We start from the raw sequence: 22,537 nt of genomic DNA on the forward strand, positions 1-22,537 counted from the left end.
AATGTAAAAACATCTTATAAGTCATAAACATATTACTGTAGTATTTGCTCAAAATAAGAGGCTTCAAAATACTGGCTGAGGGGTGAGTGGATGACTTAGTCAGTTAAGCCTATGACTTGACTTTGGCTTAGGTCACAATCTCACAGTTCATGGGATCAAGCCCCCCTTTTGGGCTCTGTGCTGACAGCATGGAGCCTGCTTGGGATTTTCTCTCTCCCCTGTCCCTCCCCAACGTGCTCTTGCTCTCACTCTCTCTCTCTCTCTCTCAAAATAAATAAATAAACTTAAAAAAATTACAGGCTGAGAATAGTCAAGACCAGTGAACTTGATGATGTTCTTAGGACTGAAAGAACTTAAACAACATCTTCACTAAAAAAATAAGTGAAGTAACTACTCCCATTACTTTGTGTACATCCATTTCTGTACCCCTAAACACCACCACACAATGGATATATTTAATAAATTTCATATTAATGAATAAAAATATATACAGAAAGGCCTCTCTATTATGAAAAAAAGAGAAAACTTAAACATTGATTAGGAATGTAATATCTGTCAGGCACTATGCTACTTTAAGTATTCTGTATCTCATTTAATCCACACAGAAACTCTATGAGATAAGCATCATCATCCTCACTTACAGTCAAAGAACTGAGGGGGGTGATCTTCCAAGGTCACACAGCCGAAGCCAAGGTTTAAACCTGTATCTCTATGATTCTAAGGCTTGTGCTCTTTCTACCACAAGATATTGATCTTACATTCTACTCTGCTGTGGCATAAAACAGACCCAGCACATCTAGAGAAGCTCTCTCTTCCAAACACATAATGAAGTCATAAACAAGAGAAAGCAGCATTGTCTAAAAGGCAACTGGCTTAAAATTTCCATTGCCAAGAGACCAGATGGTTTCTGGGATGTAGAGTTAGGCTAAAAATACCCACCAACACAATGAGTCTGACTTACAAAGAAAGAAAGGAGGGGCAGCCAGTATAAACATGCAGCTGGAAAACTAGAAGATTTAATGCTTATAAAATACTGCTTAAAGGGTTTTCAAATGGTAATACATGATACAAAAGATTAGATAGCTCATGCTCTGAACTGTTCAAACACCACTCTCACATATCCAAACCATAGTAGCTTATTAATTAAACTCTCAGGTCTGGCAGAGCTGAGTTCCACCTAGAAGCTAAAGGCTGGAGAGGAGCCTTCTTCCAGCCCCTAGCCTGGGTGTATGAGCCCCCCCAAACGTCACCACATACACACATACTTGAATGAAACCAGAAACCTTCTTAGACCCAGTTGTAGCTGCTGTGCACCCAGAAATGGGTGAGATCTTGTTATAATCCTTCCCTTGTGTATTTATGATCTGGGTTATCTGCCTTGTGTACACTAGCATTATTTCTTTTTTTAAGTGTACAGTTTAATGGTTTTTAATTTTTTTTTTTTTTTTCAACGTTTATTTATTTTTGGAACAGAGAGAGACAGAGCATGAACGGGGGAGGGGCAGAGAGAGAGGGAGACACAGAATCGGAAACAGGCTCCAGGCTCTGAGCCATCAGCCCAGAGCCCGACGCGGGGCTCGAACTCACGGACCGCGAGATCGTGACCTGGCTGAAGTCGGACGCTTAACCGACTGCGCCACCCAGGCGCCCCCAGTTTAATGGTTTTTAATTCGCATAGTTATTTAACCATTACCACAATCAATTTTAGAACATTTCCATCACCTCATAAAGAAACCTCATGCCCTTTAGCTATCACCCCTAAGCTCCTGCTTCTCCCCAAGCCCTAAGCAACCACTGATCTATTTTCTGTCTCTACCTGTTTGGCTATTCTGGACGCACATCAGTATTCATCTGGTGATAGATGGAGGAACACTGCTTTCACAGCTATATTCTAAAAGGACTAGTATCATGCAAAAGGACTTCAGTCCCCTCAAAAATGAGGAAAATTGGACAAGTTCTTATTTACCTCTGTAGCAACCCTTTATCTTTTTAGAACAAGGCAGGGTATAAATTAAACAAAGAGAAGGAAGGCAGTTTTCCCCTGCAAAGGTAGATCATTTCAAGATGAGGTTCCAAGTGCAGAGCCTTTGGTCACAGGGTTCCTTCAGTAGTTTGATAGAAAGTGCATAGGTTTGGAGATAAAGAGAGACCTGAGTTCTAGTTCCATCTCTGTCATAATAATGCGGTGAGAAGCTCTTCAACCTCTTTGAACTGCATTTTCCTTAGCTGAAAAATGGGAATAGAATAAAAAATCTTGTAGGATTAATGTGATAACTAAATGAAATGAGGTGTGTAAAGTACTCAACATGACCGGAAGCACCGGAGAAAAGCTAGTTCCCCTGCTACCACTCACCATCCCACCCTCTGAAAACTACCCTGGTGTGGCAGAGAAATTACTGGCACCTATAAAACCTGCTGCTCTCCTTATGTTCCACATCACTTCTCCTCAAGCTATGTTCCCTCTGCAACCACATTCCACTACTTTTAACACGATTTGTCCTCTTAATAACCAGTTCATCTGCTTGATTTGTTTCAATTCCTTTATCCCTCCCCAACACACACACACACACACACACACACACACACACACACACACACACAATGTGCCCCAGACCATCATCAAGTCTTGTGGTTTCTTTTAACTCATTACCTCATCTTTCTCTCACAGCCTCCTCTCCCTTATGGTTACCATTTGTTCCCCACACACAAACTTGCTAAGTCTAATCCTTAGATTTTTACGGAGTTTTCTAACTCCCCTCACCCCTTTCTTTTCATGCCATGGCCTCATTTTCTCCACTCTTAAAAAGTCTGCTTTAAGCCACTTCGAAATTTTTGTTTAATGTTTATTTATTTTTGAGACAGAGAGAGACAGAGCATGAATGAGGGAGGGTCAGAGAGAGAGGGAGACACAGAATCTGAAGCAGGTTCCAGGCTCTGAGCTGTCAGCACAGAGCCCGACGCGGGGCTCGAACTCACAGACTGTGAGATCATGACCTGAGCCGAAGTTGGAAGCTCAACCGACTGAGCCACCCAGTAAGCCACTTCCAGAGGCTTTAGTTGAGAGGTGGAAAGAATATTAAGAAATTATCCAGTAGGGATGCCTGGGTGGCTCAGTCAGTTGAGCATCCAACTTCAGCTCAGGTCATGATCACACAATTCATGGGTTTGAGCCCTGCATCTGGCTTTTGGCTGCCAGTGTGGAGCCTGCTTCAGATCCTTTGCCTCCCTCTCTCTCTGCCTTTCCCCTGCTTGTGCTCTCTCTTCAGAAATAAATGAACATCAAAAAACAGTAATCACACAGTAAAAGACCCTGCCCAGCAAGCAGGTAGGCCTAACAACCTGTCTTTTGCATAGATGAGACAGAAGTGGGTCCACTGAGTTTACTCAAGCTCATACAAAGTCCCTACCATCTCCCTAGACTATCCTCCCCATCTCCACCTCTTTGGCTGTGCCTCCTTTCATCAATTCTGCACCTAGTCCTCCAATAGCATACCGCTCATGTCTCTATTTGGTATCTGAAAGCATATGTATTTTCATTTGTTCACTTTAAGGAAGAGGGACAGGTCTGCATATTTTAAGGAAGAGGGACAGGTCTGCAACACTGACTGGGCATGCATTTATTATTGCTGAGTCTGTTAGTTTCTGTCTCTATCTCCCCTCAAACACACTTTATAGTAAGCATCTTAGGTCTCATTTGATGTGCCCCACCCTGAGCCACAGACTCAGGCTTAAAGTATTTGGACATCAGAAAACAAAATATGTGGTTAATTTCTACTTAATAAAGGCTTAATTACTACTCAGTGGGAAACAGTTTTCTTTTATAGAATCTCTAAAAAAAGTACCATCATAAGCTATTGTTAATGCATTTGAAGGCTAAAATCAACTTTATAATATATAAAACTTTATAATATATACACTTTATCAGTGTGGTACTAGACACCCCCCACCTCGTATTAATCATATGGAATCTAGTCTATAAAAACAACCACCAGCCAGTGTGTCCCTCTACAGCGACCTGAGCCCTCCCTCCTATGCTGCAAGTTTGAATAGTTTGACAATCGATTTTGACAAAGCTCCAGTTTAACCTACCACAGCACAAGACTTACTCAAACATTCCCTAAGTATTTATTGAGTGGAGGCTCGATATGCCAGACACTGTACTAAGCAGAGCAACCATAATGGTGAACAAGATGCTGTCCTTGGTTGCAAGAGGTTTAAAGTCTAGTGGGGAGATGGGCAGAGGCAGTATAGGGGTCTATAAAAAGATGATAGGGGACAATTTTGTAAAGTGGAAAGAACCAAGAAACCTCGGTTCTAACTCAGATTCCTACTATTCTAGCTATCTACGATTTGGCAAACCATGTTCTCTCTCTCCGGGCTTTAGTCTTCTCATCAATAAAAAAAGAATTAGGTAAGATAATATTTAAGATCCTTTTCAGAGGGAGGGGCCAACATGATAGAGAAGTAGAGGGATCTGAAGTTCCCTCGTCTCTCAAACACAGCAGTGTTGAGGCCAAAGGACTTTGAATTCCAAGAGTCCATGTGGCAAAGTGACAGAGACTTCTCCAGGGACCCACCAGGACAACCCGTCAGGCCATAGATGAGTGGCTGCGAATTGGGAGAGATAAAATGGGCAGGCGGCAGAGGAACAGGGGAGGGATCCCCTCTGCAGAGAGACAAAGGGAAGAGAAAGAGAGGCTGGGGAAGTGTAAGACTGTATCCAGACAAGAGAAAGATCTAATCTCTAACTGTGGGGCTTTCTCCAGACTGGGGCCGACTGCCCGGTTCACACACCTGGGGAGGAGGGGAGCCAGCCCTGTGCTAGGTAACTAGTTCAGAGGCACAGTCCACAGTGGGAGAAAGCAATCCCCTCCCTGGAGTGCTGTGGGAAGAAGGTATATATCCTTTCAAAGGACAAAGATTGCCTGCCCCTGCCAGCCAGAGACCCTATATCCAGCGGCGCAGAGCAGCACTTTCCCCAAACCAGGACAGATGGAGTGGGAACCTTAAAGACATAGGGGTTTAAGTCCCAGAAGAGTGCCAGGGAGGCACGGGAACTGGCGGAACAGGACAAACCACCTCGTTTGTGCCCACGGCACAGTGAGGATAGCTTGAACAGAGTGATTTGGGACACCTAGTCCATGGAGGAGAGCCTGGGGTGTCACCATTTTTCTCCCCACCACCAAGGTGGGGCTTCAGGGAAGGGACAGTGGGCCTACATCAAACCATGCCCCTCCACACCTGGTAACTGCTATCTCCTGGAGAGGCATAGACACTGAGGACCAGACAGCCCTTCCTCCAGACTGTGGCTGTTGCATTGCCTGATTAAATTCTCGGACAATTATATATATATTCTTCCTTCCTTTTCTCCTTCTTATCTCTTTCCTCCTCTAGTCTGGTTAATGTGGTTGTTGGTTTGTTTAAGCAGACATATTTAATCTATTCTCTTTATACGTGTTCTATCTGGATTAAGCTGTATAGTTTCTCTGGTAAATTTTCTTTTCTTTTTCCCTGCCTCCTTTTTTATTTTTCTTCCTCTCCCTCTCTGGATTAAGCCGTATAGTTTCTCTGTCTGGTCAATTGTTATTTTATTTTATTTTTCCCTGCCCTGTCATTTCTCTCTTTGTATGGGATAAGGCCTCATCCATCAGCACTGCCTCCACCCTATTTACTTGTAGCTGGTGTTTCTGTTTTTTTGCTTTTGTTTTTTTTTTTTGTTTGTTTGTTTATTTGTTGTGTGTTTGTTTTTGTTTTCTGTTTTTTGTTTGTTTCCTTTCCAGGGCTACTTCAATGAACAAATCAAAACACACCTGGTGGAGGGTCCAAAACATCACCACGAGTAGGGAGAAAAAGTAACCAAAGTCACAACAACAGAGAGCAAGTAACACCTCCAAAAGCACCTCCTGAAGGGTGAGGACCTGGAGAGTGTATGGCCCCTCTTTAATATAGTGCTCGCAGGTGCAGGGCACATAACAAGCTTGTAAAACACATAAGGGACAGAAAACTAGCCAAAATGACAAAATGGAAGAATTCTCCTCAAAAGAAATTCCAAGAAAAAAATGACAGCTTAAAGAATTGATCAAAACAGATGTAAACAATATAACTGAACAAGAATTTAGAATCATAGTCATAAGATTAATCGCTGGGCTTGAAAAAAGCATAGAAGACAGCAGAGAATCTATTGCTGCAGAGATCAAGGAACTAAAAAATAGTCATGATGAATTAAAAAATGCTGTAAATGAGGTGCAAAATAAACTAGAGGTGATGAGAGTGAGGACTGAAGAGTCAGAGGGGAGATTAAGTGAAATAGAAGATAAAATTATGGAAAAAGATGAAGCTGAGAAAAAGAGAGATAAAACAATTCTGTTCCATGAGGGGAGAATTAGAGAACTAAGTGATTCAATAAAACAGAACAATATCTGTATCGTAGGAGTTCCAGAAGAAGAAGAGAGAGAGAAAAGGGCCGAAGGAGTATGTGAATAAATCATAGCTGAGAACTTCCCCAATCTGGGGAAGGAAACAAGACATTGAAATCCAGGAGGTACAGAGAACTCCCTTCAGACGTAACTTGAATTGATCTTCTGCATGACATATCATAGCGAAACTGGCAAAATACAAAGATAAAGAGAGAATTCTGAAAGCAGCTAGGGATAAACAGGCCTTAACCTACAAGGGTAGACACAGAAGGGTAGTAGCAGACCTATCTACTGAAACTTGGCAGGCCAGAAAGGAGTGGCAGGAAATTTTCAATGTGCTGACTAGGAAAAACATGCAGCCCAAATCCTTTATCCAGCAAGCCTGTCATTCAGAATAAAAGGAGAGATAAAATGTTTTCGCAGAGAAACGAAAACTGAAGAAATTCATCACCACTAAACTAGCCCTACAAGAGATCCAAAGGGGGACTGTGAGTGGAATGTTGTAAAGACCACAAAGGATCAGTGACATCATTACAAGCATGAAACCTACAGATAACACCATGACTCTAAATCAATATCTTTCAATAATAACACTGAATGTAAATGGACTAAATGCTCCAATCAAAAGACATAGGGTCTCAGAATAGATAAAAAACAAGACTCATCTATTTGCTGCCTACAAGAAACCCATTTTAGACCTGAGGAAACTTCAGATTGAAAGTGAGGGGATGCAGAACCATCTTTCATGCTACTGGAAGTCAAAAGAAAGCTGGAGTAGCCATACTTATATCAGACAAACTATATTTTAAACTAAAGGCTGTAGCAAGAGGCGAAGAAGGACATTATATCATAATTGCGGGGTCTATCCATCAAGAAGAGCTAACAATTATAAATGTTTATGCACAAAATTCAGAAGCACCCAAATATATAAAACAATCACAAACATAAGCAATCTTATTGATACAAATGTGATTATTGCAGGGGACTTTAATACTCCACTTACAACAATGGATAGATCATCTAGACAGAAAATCAATAAAGAAACAATGGCCCTGAATGATACACTGGACCAGATGGACTTGACAGATATATTCAGAACTTTTCATCCTAAAGCAGCAGAATACACATTCTTCTGGAGTGCACATGGAACATTCACCTAGATCACATACTGGGTCACAAAACAGCCCTCACTAAATATAGAAGAATTGAGATCACACCATGCACACTTTCAGATCACAATGTTACAAAACTTGAAATCAACCACAAGAAAAAGTTTGGTAAACCTCCAAATGCATGGAGGTTAAAGAACATCCTACTAAAGAAAAAATGGGTCAACCAGGCAATTAAAGAAGGAATTTAAAAATATATGGAAACAAATGAAAATGAAAATACAACAATCCAAAACCTTTGGGATGCAGGAAAGGCAGTCCTAAGAGGAAAATACAATGCAGTCCAGGCCTATCTCAAGAAACAAGAAAAATCCCAAATACAAAATCTAACAGCACACCTAAAAGAACTAGAAGCAGAACAACAAAGAAACCCCAAAGCCAGCAGAAGAAGAGAAATAATAAAGATCAGAGCAGAAATAAAGAATACAGAATTAAAAAAGAAACAACAGTAGAACAGATCAATGAAACTAAGAGATGGTTTTTTGAAAAAATAAACAAAATTGATAAACCCCCTAGCCAGACTTCTCAAAAAGAAAAGAGAGAGGACCCAAATAGATAAAATCACGAATGAAAATGGAGTAATCACAACCAATCCCTCATAAATACAAGCAATTATCAGAGAATACTATGAAAAATTATATGCCAACAAACTGAACAACCTGGAAGACATGGACAAATTCCTAGACACCCACACACTACCCAAACTCAAATGGGAAGAAACAAAAAAATTGAACAGACCCATAACTAGTGAAGAAATTGGATCAGTTACCAAAAATCTCCCAACAAGTAAGAGTCCTGGGACAGATGGTTTCCCAGGGGAATTCTACCAGACATTTAAAGCAGAGTTAATACCTATCCTTCTCAAGCTGTTCCAAAAAACAGAAATAGAAGGAAAACTTCCAGACTCATTCTATGAAGCCAGCATTACCTTGATTCCCAAACCAGACAGAGACCCCACAAAAAAAAGGAGAATTACAGGCCAATATGCCTGGTGAACATGGATGCAAAAATTCTCAACAAGATACTAACAAATCAAATTCAAAAGCATATAAAAAGAATTATTCACCATGTTCAAGTGGGATTCACTCCTGGGCTTCAGGGCTGGTTCAATATTCACAACTCAACCAATGTGATACATCTCATTAATAAAAGAAAGCATAAGGACCATATAGTCCTGTCTACAGATTCAGAAAAAGCATTTGACAAAATAAAGCATCCTTTCTTAATAAAAACCCTCAAGAAAGTCGGGATAGAAGGAACATACTTAAACATCATACAAGCCACTTATGAAAAGCCCACAGCTAACATCACCCTTAATGGGGAAAAACTGAGAGCTTTCCCCCTGAGATCAGGAACATGATAGGGATGTCCACTCTCACCACTGTTATTTAATATAGTGTTGGAAGTCCTAGCATCAGCAATCAGACAACAAAATGAAATAAGAGACATCAAAATTGGCAAACAAGAAGTCAAACTTTCACTTTTTGCAAATGACATGATACTCTACATGGAAAACCTGAAAGACTTCACCAAAAGACTGCTAGAATGGATACATAAATTCAGCAAAGTGGCATGGTACAACACCAATGTACAGAAATTGGTTCCATTTTTGTACACCAATCATGAAGCAACAGAAAGAGAAATCAAGAAACAGATCCTATTTACAATTGCACCAAGAACCATAAAACCCCTAGGAATAAACCTAATCAAAGATGTAAGAGATCTGTATACTGAAAACTATAGAAAACTTATGAAGGAAATTGAAGAAGACAGAAAGAAATGGAAAAAACATTCCATGCTCATGGATAGGAAGAATAAATATTGTTAAAATGTCAATACTACCCAAAGCTATCTACACATTCAATACAATCCCAATCAAAATTGCACCAGCATTCTTCTTGAAGCTAGAACAAACAATCCTAAAATTTGTATGGAACCACAAAAGACCCCAAATAGCTAAAGTAATACTGAAGAAGAAAACCAAAGCAGGAGGCATCACAATCCCAGGCTTTAGCCTCTACTACAAAGCTGTAATCATCAAGACAGTATGGTATTGGCACAAAAACAGACACATAGATCAATGGAATAGAATAGAGAACCCAGAATTGGACCCATAAATGTATGGCCAACTAATCTTTGACAAAGCAGGAAAGAGTATGCAATGGAAAAAAGACAGTCTCTTCAGCAAATGGTGCTGGGAGAACCAGACAGCAATATGCAGAAGAATGAAACTAGACCACTTTCTTACACCATACACAAAAATACACTCAAAATGGATGAAAGACCTAAATGTGAGACAGGAAACCATTAAAACCCTAGAGGAGAAAGCTGGAAAAAACCTCTTTGACCTCAGCTGCGGCAATTTCTTGCTCGACACATCTCCAAAGGTAAGGGAATTAAAAGCAAAAATGAATTATTGGGACCTCATCAAGATAAAAAGCTTCTGCACTGCAAAGGAAACAATCAACAAAACTAAAAGGCAACAAAACTAAAAGGGAAGATATTTGCAAATGACATATCAGATAAAGGGTTAGTATCCAAAATCTATAAAGAGTTTACCAAACTCAACACCCGAAAAACAAATAATCCAGTGAAGAAATGGGCAGAAGACATGAATAGACATTTTTCCAAAGAAGACATCCATATGGCAAACAGACACCTGAAAAGATGCTCAACATCACTCCTCATCAGAGAAATACAAATCAAAACCACACTGAGATACCACCTCACACTGGTCAGAGTGGCTAAAATGAACAACTCAGGAAACTACAGATGCTGGTGAGCATATGGAGAAATGGGAACCCTCTCACACTGTTGGTGGGAATGCAAACTGGTGCAGCCGCTCTGGAAAACACTGTGGAGGTTCCTCAAAAAATTAAAAGTAGAACTACTCTAGGACCCATCAATAGCACTAGGAGGAATTTACCCAAGGGATACCGGAGTGCTGATGCAGAGGGGCACAGGTACCCTAATGTTTATAGCAGCACTTTCAACAATAGCCAAACTATGGAAAGTGCCTGAATGTCCATCAACTGATGAATGGATAAAGAAGATATAGTTTATATATACAATGGAATACTACTTGGCAATGGGAAAGTATGAAATCATGCTATTTGCATCAACGTGGATGGAACTGGAAGGTATTATGCTGAGTGAAATAAGTCAGAGAAGGACTGATATATGTTTTCACTCATATGTGGATCTTGAGAAACTTAACAGAAGACCATGGGGGATGGGAAGGGGAAAAAATAGTTACAGAGAGGGAGGAAGGCAAACCAAAAGAGACTCTTAAATACAGAGAACAAACTGAGGGTGGATGGAGGGGGTGGGGGAGAGGGGAAAATGGGTAATGGGCACTGAGGAGGGCACTTGCTGGGATGAGCACTGGGTGTTGTATGTAAGCGATGAGCCATGGGAATCTACCCCAAAAACCAAGAGCACACTTTACACACTGTATGTTAGCCAATTTGACAATAAATTATATTTAAAAAATAATAACTAATAGAAATAATTGAAAAAATAAAAACAAACCCCCTCCCCCTCAAAAAAGATCCTTTTCAGATCTAAGAGTCTACATTCTAAAAGAATATAACAAAATAGCAGCAGTAACAGTCACTGAATTATCATGTGGCAGAAATCTTGCTGGGTACTATTTACTTAAGATACAATTTTATATGGAATGGCAGTACTGGCATTAGTGCATCACTTTCTTTCTTCTTCTTTTTTTTTTTTTTTTCATTTTTTAAACTGGAAAGAGGATAGATGGTTAAATTATATCCTTTTTACGGTTATGCCCTAGTTCCAAGAAGAATCCAAAGTGACTTACTGCAAAAATACATAAAAACTGAGCCTTAACAGAGGATATAGATCACATTAAGTAATAAATATGGAAAAAGTATACCAAAAAAAAATTTTTTATTATAGGCTATGTTGAAAGGCATGACAATTGAATTGAAAACTCTGTCCTAATCCTAAACTTCCATATAGCAAAAGCAAAGAGGAAAATGCAAGTGGACATGTAGCCTTTTGAAAAGATACTACCTCAACAGAGAAAGTTTTCCAGGCTGAGCTTTTAGAAGAATTTGCAATCAGGTTTGGTTTGATTCTAGTGGGGAAGAAGGGAATGAAATGAAGAGTGGAGGGAAATAAATTTAAACCAATTTTTCAGATATTTAAAATAAAAGTTTAACTTTACAATTATATATCTTATGGTTTAAGTTAATTAAAAAAATTTTTTTAATGTTTATTTTTCAGAGAGACAGAGTATGAGTGGCGGAGGGGCAAAGAGAGGAAGACACAGAATCTGAAGCAGGCTCCAGGATCCGAGCTGTCAGCACAGAGCCCAACACGGGGCTTGAACTCACGAACCACAAGATCATGACCTGAGCTGAATTTAGACGCTTAACTGACTGAACCACCCAGGCACCCCTCAAGATAATTTTTCTCAATTAACATATATTTTGTGATTAACTTAGAAATGATCTTGGATTAACTATTACTCTGCCTACTTGAAAGAAGTCTCATTTTCAATAAGGCTCTAGAATTTTATGAATAATACTCCAAAGCCCTCTTTGCTTTGAATTTTTCGAATAAATGGAGACAGAGCTGTTTGCAGGACTCAGCCAGAATCAACCAATGGATTCCATCCAAAACAGCTATCCTATCAGGCTTACTCACTCTTACCTCCATGCCTTTGGGCTTAAGACAGAAAACTTTACAAAGTAGGTAAGTAAAACAAATACAGATTGATTTCCTTTAAATACAGTTGTAAAAACTTTAAAAGCTTTGGGACACCTGGGTGCCTCAGTTGGTTAAGTGTCTGACTTCAGCTTACTTAGGTTATGATCTCATGGTTCATGGGTTTGAGCCCCGTGTTGGGTTCCACACAGAATCCCTGCTTGGGATTCTCTCTCTCTCCCTTTCTGCCCCTCCCAGAGACTTGTGCTTTCTCTCTCTCAAAATAAATAAATAAACTTAAAAAAAAAAAAAAAAAAAAAACTCTGAAAGCTTTTAAATATGATCTCTCTTTAAGAAAAGAACTTACAGAGAAGACCTATTCTCTTGTTGTTTGTTGCTTAACACATGGAAAAAAAATGCATGTGAAATATCCAGAAATGATTAACGATGGGAATACGTTTTTTAATGTGGTAAAATATATATAACATGAAAGTTACCATTTCAACCATTTTAAGTTTACAGTCACATTGTTGTGCAACATCACCATGCTAATTATTTTTTAATATATCCATATGCTACATCTCATTGTGTTAGAGTAAGCAGTTAGTTAGGCTTTAACAGGATGCCTGGAAGCCAACAAAGGAGGTGGGGCTCGCTAGGCTAGCAGGGAAGTTAGAGACCTTTGCTGGCAGCACACCAAAAACAAACCCACAGAAGCCAGATCAAATCAAACAGGCCCAAGATGAAGAAGGCCAGATAGAGATGCAGACCAAGTAAGGGAGAAAAGGTGTGAAATCCTGCTCCCAAGAAATCCCCTCCCCAAGTAATAAATATTCCACCCCCTAGTTAACAACTGTCAATAAAAGAAACCCAAACCCCAGGGTGAATAGCTCTCCCTTGAGCTTGCCTCCTCTCACATCTTGGAGAGCATACTCTCACTTTAATAAACTTTTCTACTTGCACTGCTCAGCTGTTGTGTCTGGTATATCCTCAAATTTTTTCTTGCAACAAGACCAAGAGCCTTCGGAGACATCTTTGAGATGAGGCTTCCGGGTCTCCCCAGTTCACCTGCAACAATTTCAGCACTAACATGTCCAAATTGTTTTCCTAAGTATCTTTTGGAACTGAAATTTAAATATTTTCTTATCTAAGGAAAAAAGTATGTTGACTAAATAAGACAGGCAATTCACACTATTATGGTAATAGATTTTCCAACCTAAGTTTTCCAGGACATCAGCAAACTATGTCCTAAAAAGATAAGCCTACCAACCAAATCCAATGAATTATTTTAATAACTGTACTTCATTAATAACTGAACTCAGCCCACAACCTTGGACATTTGGAAAAAATGAATGCTGAAACCCAGAAATGTGTAAGACAAATCATAAGCATTCCTTAACAGTAAGATGTTAAGTGAATGTTTTCCTATAAATTAGTCCCATTGTGGCTCAATGATATACAGTAAGGGCAAGGATGGGCCGAGGAGCAGGAAAATAAGATATGTTACAGATATTCCAGAGCCACACATAACTGAAAGCATACCTCTGCATAAGGGCTTTTTACATTTTACCCTTTAGAGAAGAATTTTCTAAGTTCCTTGCTAGGCATTTCTAAGTAATGACATATTAACCTGCTACCCTCTTTAAAAGAATGAATTACAAGAGTAGAGACTAGAATTGGTGATAAGTAATTCAATGGCACAATTGATCAATATCCACTCCAACTAATTGGGGCAATTTGACCTTGACATATTTGGATTTCAAGACAAATTTCTCTTTTTTCCAAGTCATTTCAAATTTATGAGATATTAATTAACTTATCACTGCCTAAAAGCAACATTTATTTGTTTCAGTAAGTATTTACTGTGACTTGACTAAAATGAATGACATGATCTGTTTCTCTTCTCAGTAGACCTCTTATAATCATTAAAATATGCCTGCTATAAATGGGGGCAATCCATATATATACAATCAGCAACTGAAAAATCCTTAGTCAAGCAGTCTTGAATTTTTTAACTTTAGGGGGCATCTATAGTTCAAGCTCATATGCACAATGCAAGCATTTCATCTTTACCATAAATGGAAAGTAAACTGGCTTATATCTCACTTATTGGGTTCTGATTACATCAATCAAACCTAAGTGGTTACAATACAGTGGCCATTAAATGTCAAATGAATGAATAAATACTCTAGGAAAGAGCCTTCCTGGAAGGAGTTGCCATTACCTGCAGAAGGGGAGGCCTTTAAGGGAAGGGGAAGGGGGAGGGGGGAGGTTTAATTAAGTCTATTCTCAGAAAGAACAAGAAAATCAGACTGCTCCAAAAGAACACACACAAAAAGGATTTAGATATAAACATTACATCAGGAATCATAATAGTACATGCATTATACATCTTAAACTTGGTAGTTTGGGGGGTCATATTTATTAGTGATTAGCAATAAAAAAACTTAAAACAGAACCAAGTATATGTCCATAGGGGCAGCAAAAAAGAGAGATCTACTTCACAGTGCTGCTGGGAAGAAAGAGAGGAACCCTAGATATACGGGTGAACAATGCTGGTTTTAACCAAAAACAGATAACAAAATGGCATAAAGATTGTGTCTTTTCGTCTTTATATTAAAACAGAGTCCATGGCATATAGTAGCTACTCACAAAATGTCTGTTGAATGAATGATTCCTTCTTACTTCCTTCCCCCATTTCTTCTTCCTTTCTTCCTATTTATCACTCCTTCCCCCTTCCTTTCTTCTCTCATTCTCTTTTCTTCCATCATTCCTCCTTCCTTCCTTTTCCTTCCATCTAGCGCTTCATTATTCCCTCCATCATCCAACATCCATCCAATTTCTCCCTCCTTTCATCTCCACAGCCTGCAAAGTCTAAAGGATCAAGAGATTTCTTGACAAGGTCTTAAAAACTTTGCAGTTTGTCTTCTTGAAACCTATTCAAGATATATTTTAGTTCTAGGCAGTGAAAATAAAATCAACTGTGGCCTCACTTCCTATCAAGAGAAAAAACTCCAGAGAGAGAATCGATGGATGTTGTTAGCAGAAGCTGACATTGTTGTTCCTTCCCAAGATAGAAAGATCACACTTTGTAGCACAGAAAGTAGCATAATACTACTCTGAGGATACCAGATACGAGTAAAAATTACTTTTAGATCAGCCCCTTGTTCCTAGTCCATATTTGAAAACCCAATTCCCACATCTTTCCCCCATTCCCACCTCTCCCTCCCAAAAGTAGCTACAACAAATACTTTTGCTCCCCCTACCCCATCCCTTTAGTGTCATACTCCAGAATGGAAGAACCTTGACTGACTTCAGTATCAGTCTCTTACCCTGCCAGGAAAGCTAAGGAGTAGGAGTTGTTCTTGGAAACAAATGCCGAGCGATGTGTCTGTGTCATCTTGCCTCGGGAAGGTTCTTCGTTCTCTGAATCTGAGAGGCGTGCAGGACACTGGTAGGAGACAAGGGAGACAACATTGTCTATTTGTGTTCCCATGGAATCTCCCATAGCTATTGTTCCACATCTATTACATGTCATTTCTCTCTAAGCACCAATGTTTCCAACCGCTTCTTGGAGATCCCAATCTGGATATCCCAAATAGTTCAAACTTAATATATCCAAAATTAAATTCAGTATTTTCCTCTCTAAGTCCCACTACCAACCCAGCTAGAAGCCTCAATGTCATTATGACTCTTTCCTTTCCCTTTCTTCAAAGTCACAGAAACACTGCATAGAGGTTTTGAGTACCCCCAACACTTCTAAATATTTTATTTCATTTATGCTTTATATCGGTCCTATTAAGAAGGGATTACCTTTCTTCTACAGATGGCAAACTGAGGCCCAGAATAATTAATTTGCATAGGACTGTAGAGTTAATAAGTAGCTAACGCTATTACTTAAATCCAGAGTGTCTGTCTCCAAGTGCCTTCATGCTAGTTCCACTCTACCCCCTTCTACTCCTAAAATGCCTTTCAGACAGAACTCCTCCATGTATACTCATTGTCATTGCCTTTCCTTAGATTCTCATCCTCCTTTTCCTGGACTGTTGCAATTATCTACTTACTGGTCTTGTTCTCTCCAGCCTTTTTCCCGCTAATCCTACCATACTATTAAGCACACAAATATAATCCTGTTACTCCCCTGCTTAACTGTTGGTTAAAGGATAAAGTGGAAACACCTCAGTATGATACAATAATCTTCAAAAACTAGACCCAACCTTCTTTCATAATTTTTCTCCCACCAGGTCTCATAAAGGGAACTCCTTGAGCTCTAGTACAACCAAACTACTTTCTACTCTCCATGTACCATCAAAGACTTTCAAAGGCTCTGTTCTGAACATGCTACTCCCTTTGCCTAAAACTCCTATTCCACATTCTCTGCCTAAAAGAAATACTCATTGGCCCTTCAGAGGCATCTGAAATGTCACTTTCTCTGCAAGGGGTTCTAAATACCCCTAGAATCAGATTTTTCCATCTTGTTGATACTCATTCAGTTACCTTCATTTTATTTTAGAGTCTTATTTTGAGTCTTTCAATTTACGTTTGAAGTTTCTTTACACGTACTTAGAAAAGAGGTCTGGAAGGTTATTTACCAAAATGTTTCTAAGAGTTACCTCTAAATTGTTAGATGACAAGCAGTTTTTCACTTTTCGCTTTATAATCTTTGATAAGATTAAATTGCTATACCAGATTGTTTTCCAACAATTCACATTATTATTGGTATTAACTATACCATAACAAATCATAGTAGATTGTCACGTCCATTTTATTTCCACTCCACATTGATAACAACAGATGGTAATATCTTCTAGAATAAGCACTTTCTTCCCTCCATTGAATTGAATTTGATAAACATGTACCCAACACCTATGATGTACAAGACAGTGTAGGAGATTTTAAAATAGCTAACTCAATTTTTTTTTTTAATTTTTTTTTCAACGTTTATTTATTTTTGGGACAGACAAAGACAGAGCATGAACGGGGGAGGGGCAGAGAGAGAGGGAGACACAGGATAGGAAACAGGCTCCAGGCTCTGAGCCATCAGCCCAGAGCCCGACGCGGGGCTCGAACTCACAGACCGCGAGATCGTGACCTGGCTGAAGTCGGACGCTCAACCGACTGCGCCACCCAGGCGCCCCGCTAACTCAATTTTAAAGATTGAGTTAGATTTTATTTAAAATTTTTTTTTCAACATTTATTTATTTTTGGGACAGAGAGAGACAGAGCACGAACGGGGGAGGGGCAGAGAGAGGGAGACACAGAATCGGAAACAGGCTCCAGGCTCTGAGCCATCAGCCCAGAGCCCGACGCGGGGCTCGAACTCATGGACCACGAGATCGTGACCTGGCTGAAGTCGGACACTCAACCGACTGCGCCACCCAGGCGCCCCGCTAACTCAATTTTAAAGATTGAGTTAGATTTTAAAATAGATTTTAAAATAGCTTACTCAACAAACTTATAAATCTAGTAGAGAAACACAAATGCACAACCATAATCTAAGGGAGAATGAAATAAATCCTGTAAAAGTTACAAAGTTGGGAGGGGAAAGAGTAGATGATAGGAGTAGAGAAACAAGTGAGGAATCCCTAATAGGTTCCAGGAAGGTGACAGCTTTGGAACTGGGCTTGGACAGATGAATAGCTTTCAAACAGGTAAGCAGGGTGGCATTTCAATTAGATGAAAATGCAAGAGCAAAAACGCTTAAGAAAGAAAAGCATAAAGCTATATATTTGGGGGGAAAGTAAACAGGTCTGTTCTCTAGAATTTGGGGGTATGAGCAAGGATGGAAGATAAGTTAGAATTACACTAAGGACTTGAATGTTAGAGTAAAGAATTCTCATTTACTTTCATAGGAAATGAGGTGTCACCAAGTCTTTGGGGGCAGGAAAGCAAAATGATCTGTTCAGCTCTAATCATAATGTTCTCTCTATAAAAAACAATCCTTCAGCTGGCTTTCCACTGAGACCACTTGAGCTTCTCTTAGGTCCCCATCTGAACGTAGTCTTGGCTAAACTAAATGAAATTATTTTTTTAACACCAAAAACTCTTAAGACATATTTAAAGCAAAATCAGAGCCATGTAAAAGTCCTCAAAACAGACAAAAGCAAACAGAAAAAGAGGTAAAATAGCAAAAATCTAAAACTTTAAGTGTTCATAAGTGAGATTTTATTCAATGTGTTTTTGTATATAAAATGTTTTGAAACTGGGGCGCCTGGGTGGCTCAGTCGGTTAAGTGTCCGACTTCAGCTCGGGTCATGATCTCACGGTTTGTGAGTTTGAGCCCCATGTCAACCTCTGTGCTGACAGCTCGGAGCCTGGAGCCTGCTTTGGATTCTGTGTCTCCTTCTCTCTGCCCCTCCCCCACTTATGCTCTGTCTCTATCAAAAATAAATAAATGTAGAAAAAAAATTTTTTTAATGTTTTGAAACTGACTACTACCAATAAAAACAAGTCTGAGGATTTATACTTCTTGATTCCTTTTAAGATTACAATCAGACTACAATTCCTTTTAAACTAACAAAATGCAGTTGATTTCTATTTCAAAGTTGGTAGTGGCAAAAGAAAAAGCAATTAGAGCAATTTCCTGGCCTTGACATGAATTAATACTAGAGATCTTTTCCTGGATGAAACTTGAATCCGGCAAGGCCAAAAACAGTAGGTTCTTTCTATCAAAGGACCACAGTGAAGGGTAAGCTCTCTTTGTCAAGACTGGTTTGTCCTAAAGAGAAAGGTCCTTCTGGATCATTTTGCCTGAAGGCTCTAAAGGACAGTCCTGTTGGGGTAAAGAGGCAAAGGTTGCTGTCTAGAGATCACAGACCACAGTTGGGGCTACTAGTCAGAAAACATACTGTAGGCGCAAGACATGTTTTATTCTCGCCATCCTAGTTAAACTGAATGCTGTCCAGTAGCAGTCTTTTTCCTTTTGTAGTTCCCAATGAACAGAGCATTAAGAGTACACAAGCATTTCTTATTTGTTAAATTGAATCTTATGGAAGAGTGAAACCCTCTAAAATGCAAGTGATTGGTTTTGATAAGAATTAAATAATAACAATTATTATTATAAATGGGATAAAAAATGCACATGCATGTTGATAGCAGCAATTACTATTGATCCAAGAAAGCTTAAGTAACTTCATTTCCTGAAGGTCAGGAAAAATACCTTTGCAAAGAGTAAAGCCAAAACACAGTGAAATTAAGTAACCTGGCCAAAGTCGTACAGTCCGTTACAATGCTGGGATCTGTTTAAGGAGCAGACTTCTGAAGGTGCAGAAAAAATTTTTTTCCTTCCATTCTATGTTCTCTGTATTAAATACAGTAAAGCTTTTATTAATTCCAGCTCATTGGGAAGCTAACCTGAAATACTAACAAGGCTAAATCACAAACTATTCTAAAAGATTATGACACTAAAGATATTGTAAGTACACACAGCAAGCAACAGAAAAAGGTCTGATCCAGTAAGACTTAACTAAAGAAAAAAAACCCAATTGTAATTATCCATTTGAGCATCCAGTAGGCCTTCCAAAAGTGCTTTCATACATACATTAAATATACCATTTACAACCTTTTTGAGTAATTTGCTTGGTAAAAAAGTGATGAAAACAATTCAGGCAAGATTTGCAAGATTAGAAGTCTAGAGTTAGTTTAAACTAAGGGTTAGCGTTAGTTTAAATTAAGTAACTTAGGGTTAGTTTAAACTAAGTAATCTGATATTGAAGTCCTACCTTATATCTAGCACTGTGTTGCTTAAGGCATTAAAAAGAATGAAAGGAAATCAAATACAAGCTTTAAGGAAACCTAGTTGAGAATATAAGATGTACAAAACTCAAAGGTCAAATCACAACACAGAAGTCAAAACGACAACACACATGTAAGTAGTATTGAATAGAATAGTATTGAATAGTAGTGAATAGTATAGAATACTCCACAAATAGTATGCTGTACTAGGTTTTTCCCCTCACTCACCTTTTTTCCCCACTGTTCCTTAATCTTTTCACCCAAGTCTCAATTGTCTCATTCAGAATTATTTCTCCAGCTGTCATTGAGACACTAAGTTTTTCACTACTCTTAAACTGCATACTCAGCGACTCTTCTGGTCTCATAGCTCACAAACATAGGTTTGCAGATCCACATCACCTGGGATAATTACTGATTTGGGGCCAGATGTCCATCAAAACGGTGATCTACTTACATGTTCCAGATTTGATTTCAGTACTAATGGCTCATCTCTCTTTTTCTGTTCATCCATTTTTCTTTTCCCTGTTTCTGTATCCTCTGATAACAGCTTGTGGATTTGATCTTCAGAGGTTTTCTCCTCTTGCAACTTTTCTTCTCTCAGCTAAAAATACAAATCACACCGAGAAGGAGAGTTTTAGGCAACTATAGACTTCAAAACATTTTTTACTCAGTAGTCTATTAGAACAAACATCACATGGAAGTTTGAGACTATTTTTCTTATTAGATATAGAGCCCTCTTAATTTTTAAGTAAGTCTGCTTTCACTTGACTTTTGCCAAACATATACTGCATGACTTAAGATTTAACTGCTCCGCATTCTTAAGCAATATGAAATGATAAAAGCTAAAATAATATGCGTAATCAAAAAATAAGATTTACTCACTTAGCCAAAAAAGGCTGAACCTAAAAACTTTCCTCGTTCCCAGAAACCAAATAAAACTACATTAAGTGAGGAGAATAGCCAAGATGTAGGCCACAGAGGGCCAGGGGTCATTGGTACTAGAGGCAATAGAAAAAATTATCACAGTTCCAATGTCCTGCAATTTATGCCGTTATCTTGTGGTCCAGAGGACAGGTCAAAATACATTGTTTACAAATAAATTTAAGGCAGAAGCCAATGCTCCTCATTTGGAGGTGGCAGGACATTATGAACATAAGATGAGCACTGGAATAAAAACTCGGGTTCCAGGGGGTCTGTACTTATTACCAGCTGTACCATCTTGGGCAAATGAAGCATCATATGCTCACCTACAAAATAGGGATAATGCTACTTACTTTGTAGATACTGTAGTAAGAAACGAATAATAATATAAAGGATTTAATGTAGTGCCTTGCTGTGTACTTACAGTACATTAAGAGTTTCCTTTTATTTTCCTTTCACTGTCCTAGGGTTTTCATAAAACTTAAATGACATAAGGTATATCAAGGCATTTACAAGCTACTAATTTTCAATCATACTTGCAAAAAAAATAAAGCTAAAGAACAAATATTTTGCATTGGTTGTCGCCTCAGGGTTAAAAAGCAAAACCAACAATAAAAACAATTAAGATTTAGTCTTGGTCCCTGAAATGCAGCCAGATCAACACTAAACCAATCTTGCACAACTAGAAAACTGATTTGAGGATTAACACAACAATCTGCACAACCTGAACTACAGAACTTGGCAGGTGTGCAGCACAGAGAAGTGAACTGGGGAGAGAGAAGCCGTGGAGGGGAGGAAACTATTTTTGCTTCTGGAGAGAGGATGGAGAAGGCAGGAAGAATACGGGAAAGCATCCTTCCCCCAATCCCTGAAAGCAGCTGGAGAGAAAAGAAAGAGTATGCAAGGGACTGAACAAAAAAGGGAGAAAGGAGAAAGAAAAGGGTTTAAATTCCATTAACACTTTATAAACAGGGGGAGTGCAGAGTCTGAAACTCCATAGCTAGATACCTGGTAGTGCTCTGGTGGGAAAGGCGAATCCCCAGGAGCAGAGAGCAAGGTCCAAGGGGTCCTCAGGCCACACGGGGAGAGCTGGTTCCCCGGCCAGGGGGACATTTCATAGAGGCTGTGTGACAACCCCACAGGCAAAGGTCCCAGAGGACCCTGGAGAAGAACCACATTCAATGGTGCTAGAACAAGGGCATTAAGGGGGAAGGCTGGTGCCAGATGTGTTGTGATTTACCATAATCCCTGAAACGCTGCTGCTACACAATCACATGAACTTTTTCTGCTGTGGGCTGGCACCCAGTTGCAGTCTCTGGGCATCGGCAGCAGCACAGTCCTGCAAATGTTCCTGGCGGGCGGGCACCCTATCATTGATTGGTGAAACCCTCCCCCAGAGGGTCAGAACAGGTCAAAGCTGCAGTCCCTCAGTAGTAAGGGGCCGGGAAACACAGCCACATCTGAGACAAAACTCAGGAGGGAAGTGCCTCCTGGCAGCCTGACAGCTTGGTCACAGTATAAAAGCAGAGAGTGGACGGAAGCTGGAGGCAAAGGAGGGGTGCTTGACTGCCGGTCGGGGAGAGCAGAGAGTTCTGATACTAGAGACTGGGTAGCTGGGTG

General features: G+C 39.4%; 1 protein-coding gene across 4 annotated transcripts in view; it reads right to left on the minus strand.

Moving 5' to 3' along the window:
• Positions 1 to 22,537, minus strand: part of RNF169 (ring finger protein 169) — a 109,384-nt gene that overhangs the window by 17,943 nt on the left and 68,904 nt on the right. For all 4 annotated transcript variants that reach the window (XR_006714009.1, XR_006714010.1, XR_006714008.1 and 1 more), the window contains exons 3-4: positions 20,451 to 20,597; positions 15,595 to 15,713 (exon numbers count right to left, since the gene is read on the minus strand). Coding sequence is in view for 1 of the 4 variants with exons in the window: in XM_045484026.1 (XP_045339982.1) it covers positions 15,595 to 15,713; positions 20,451 to 20,597 (266 nt within the window). In the remaining 3 variants the exon portion in view is untranslated. The remainder of the gene's footprint in view (positions 1 to 15,594; positions 15,714 to 20,450; positions 20,598 to 22,537) is intronic.

This window comes from Leopardus geoffroyi, chromosome D1 (assembly GCF_018350155.1).
Source record: "Leopardus geoffroyi isolate Oge1 chromosome D1, O.geoffroyi_Oge1_pat1.0, whole genome shotgun sequence".
Taxonomy (NCBI): Eukaryota; Metazoa; Chordata; class Mammalia; order Carnivora; family Felidae; genus Leopardus; species Leopardus geoffroyi.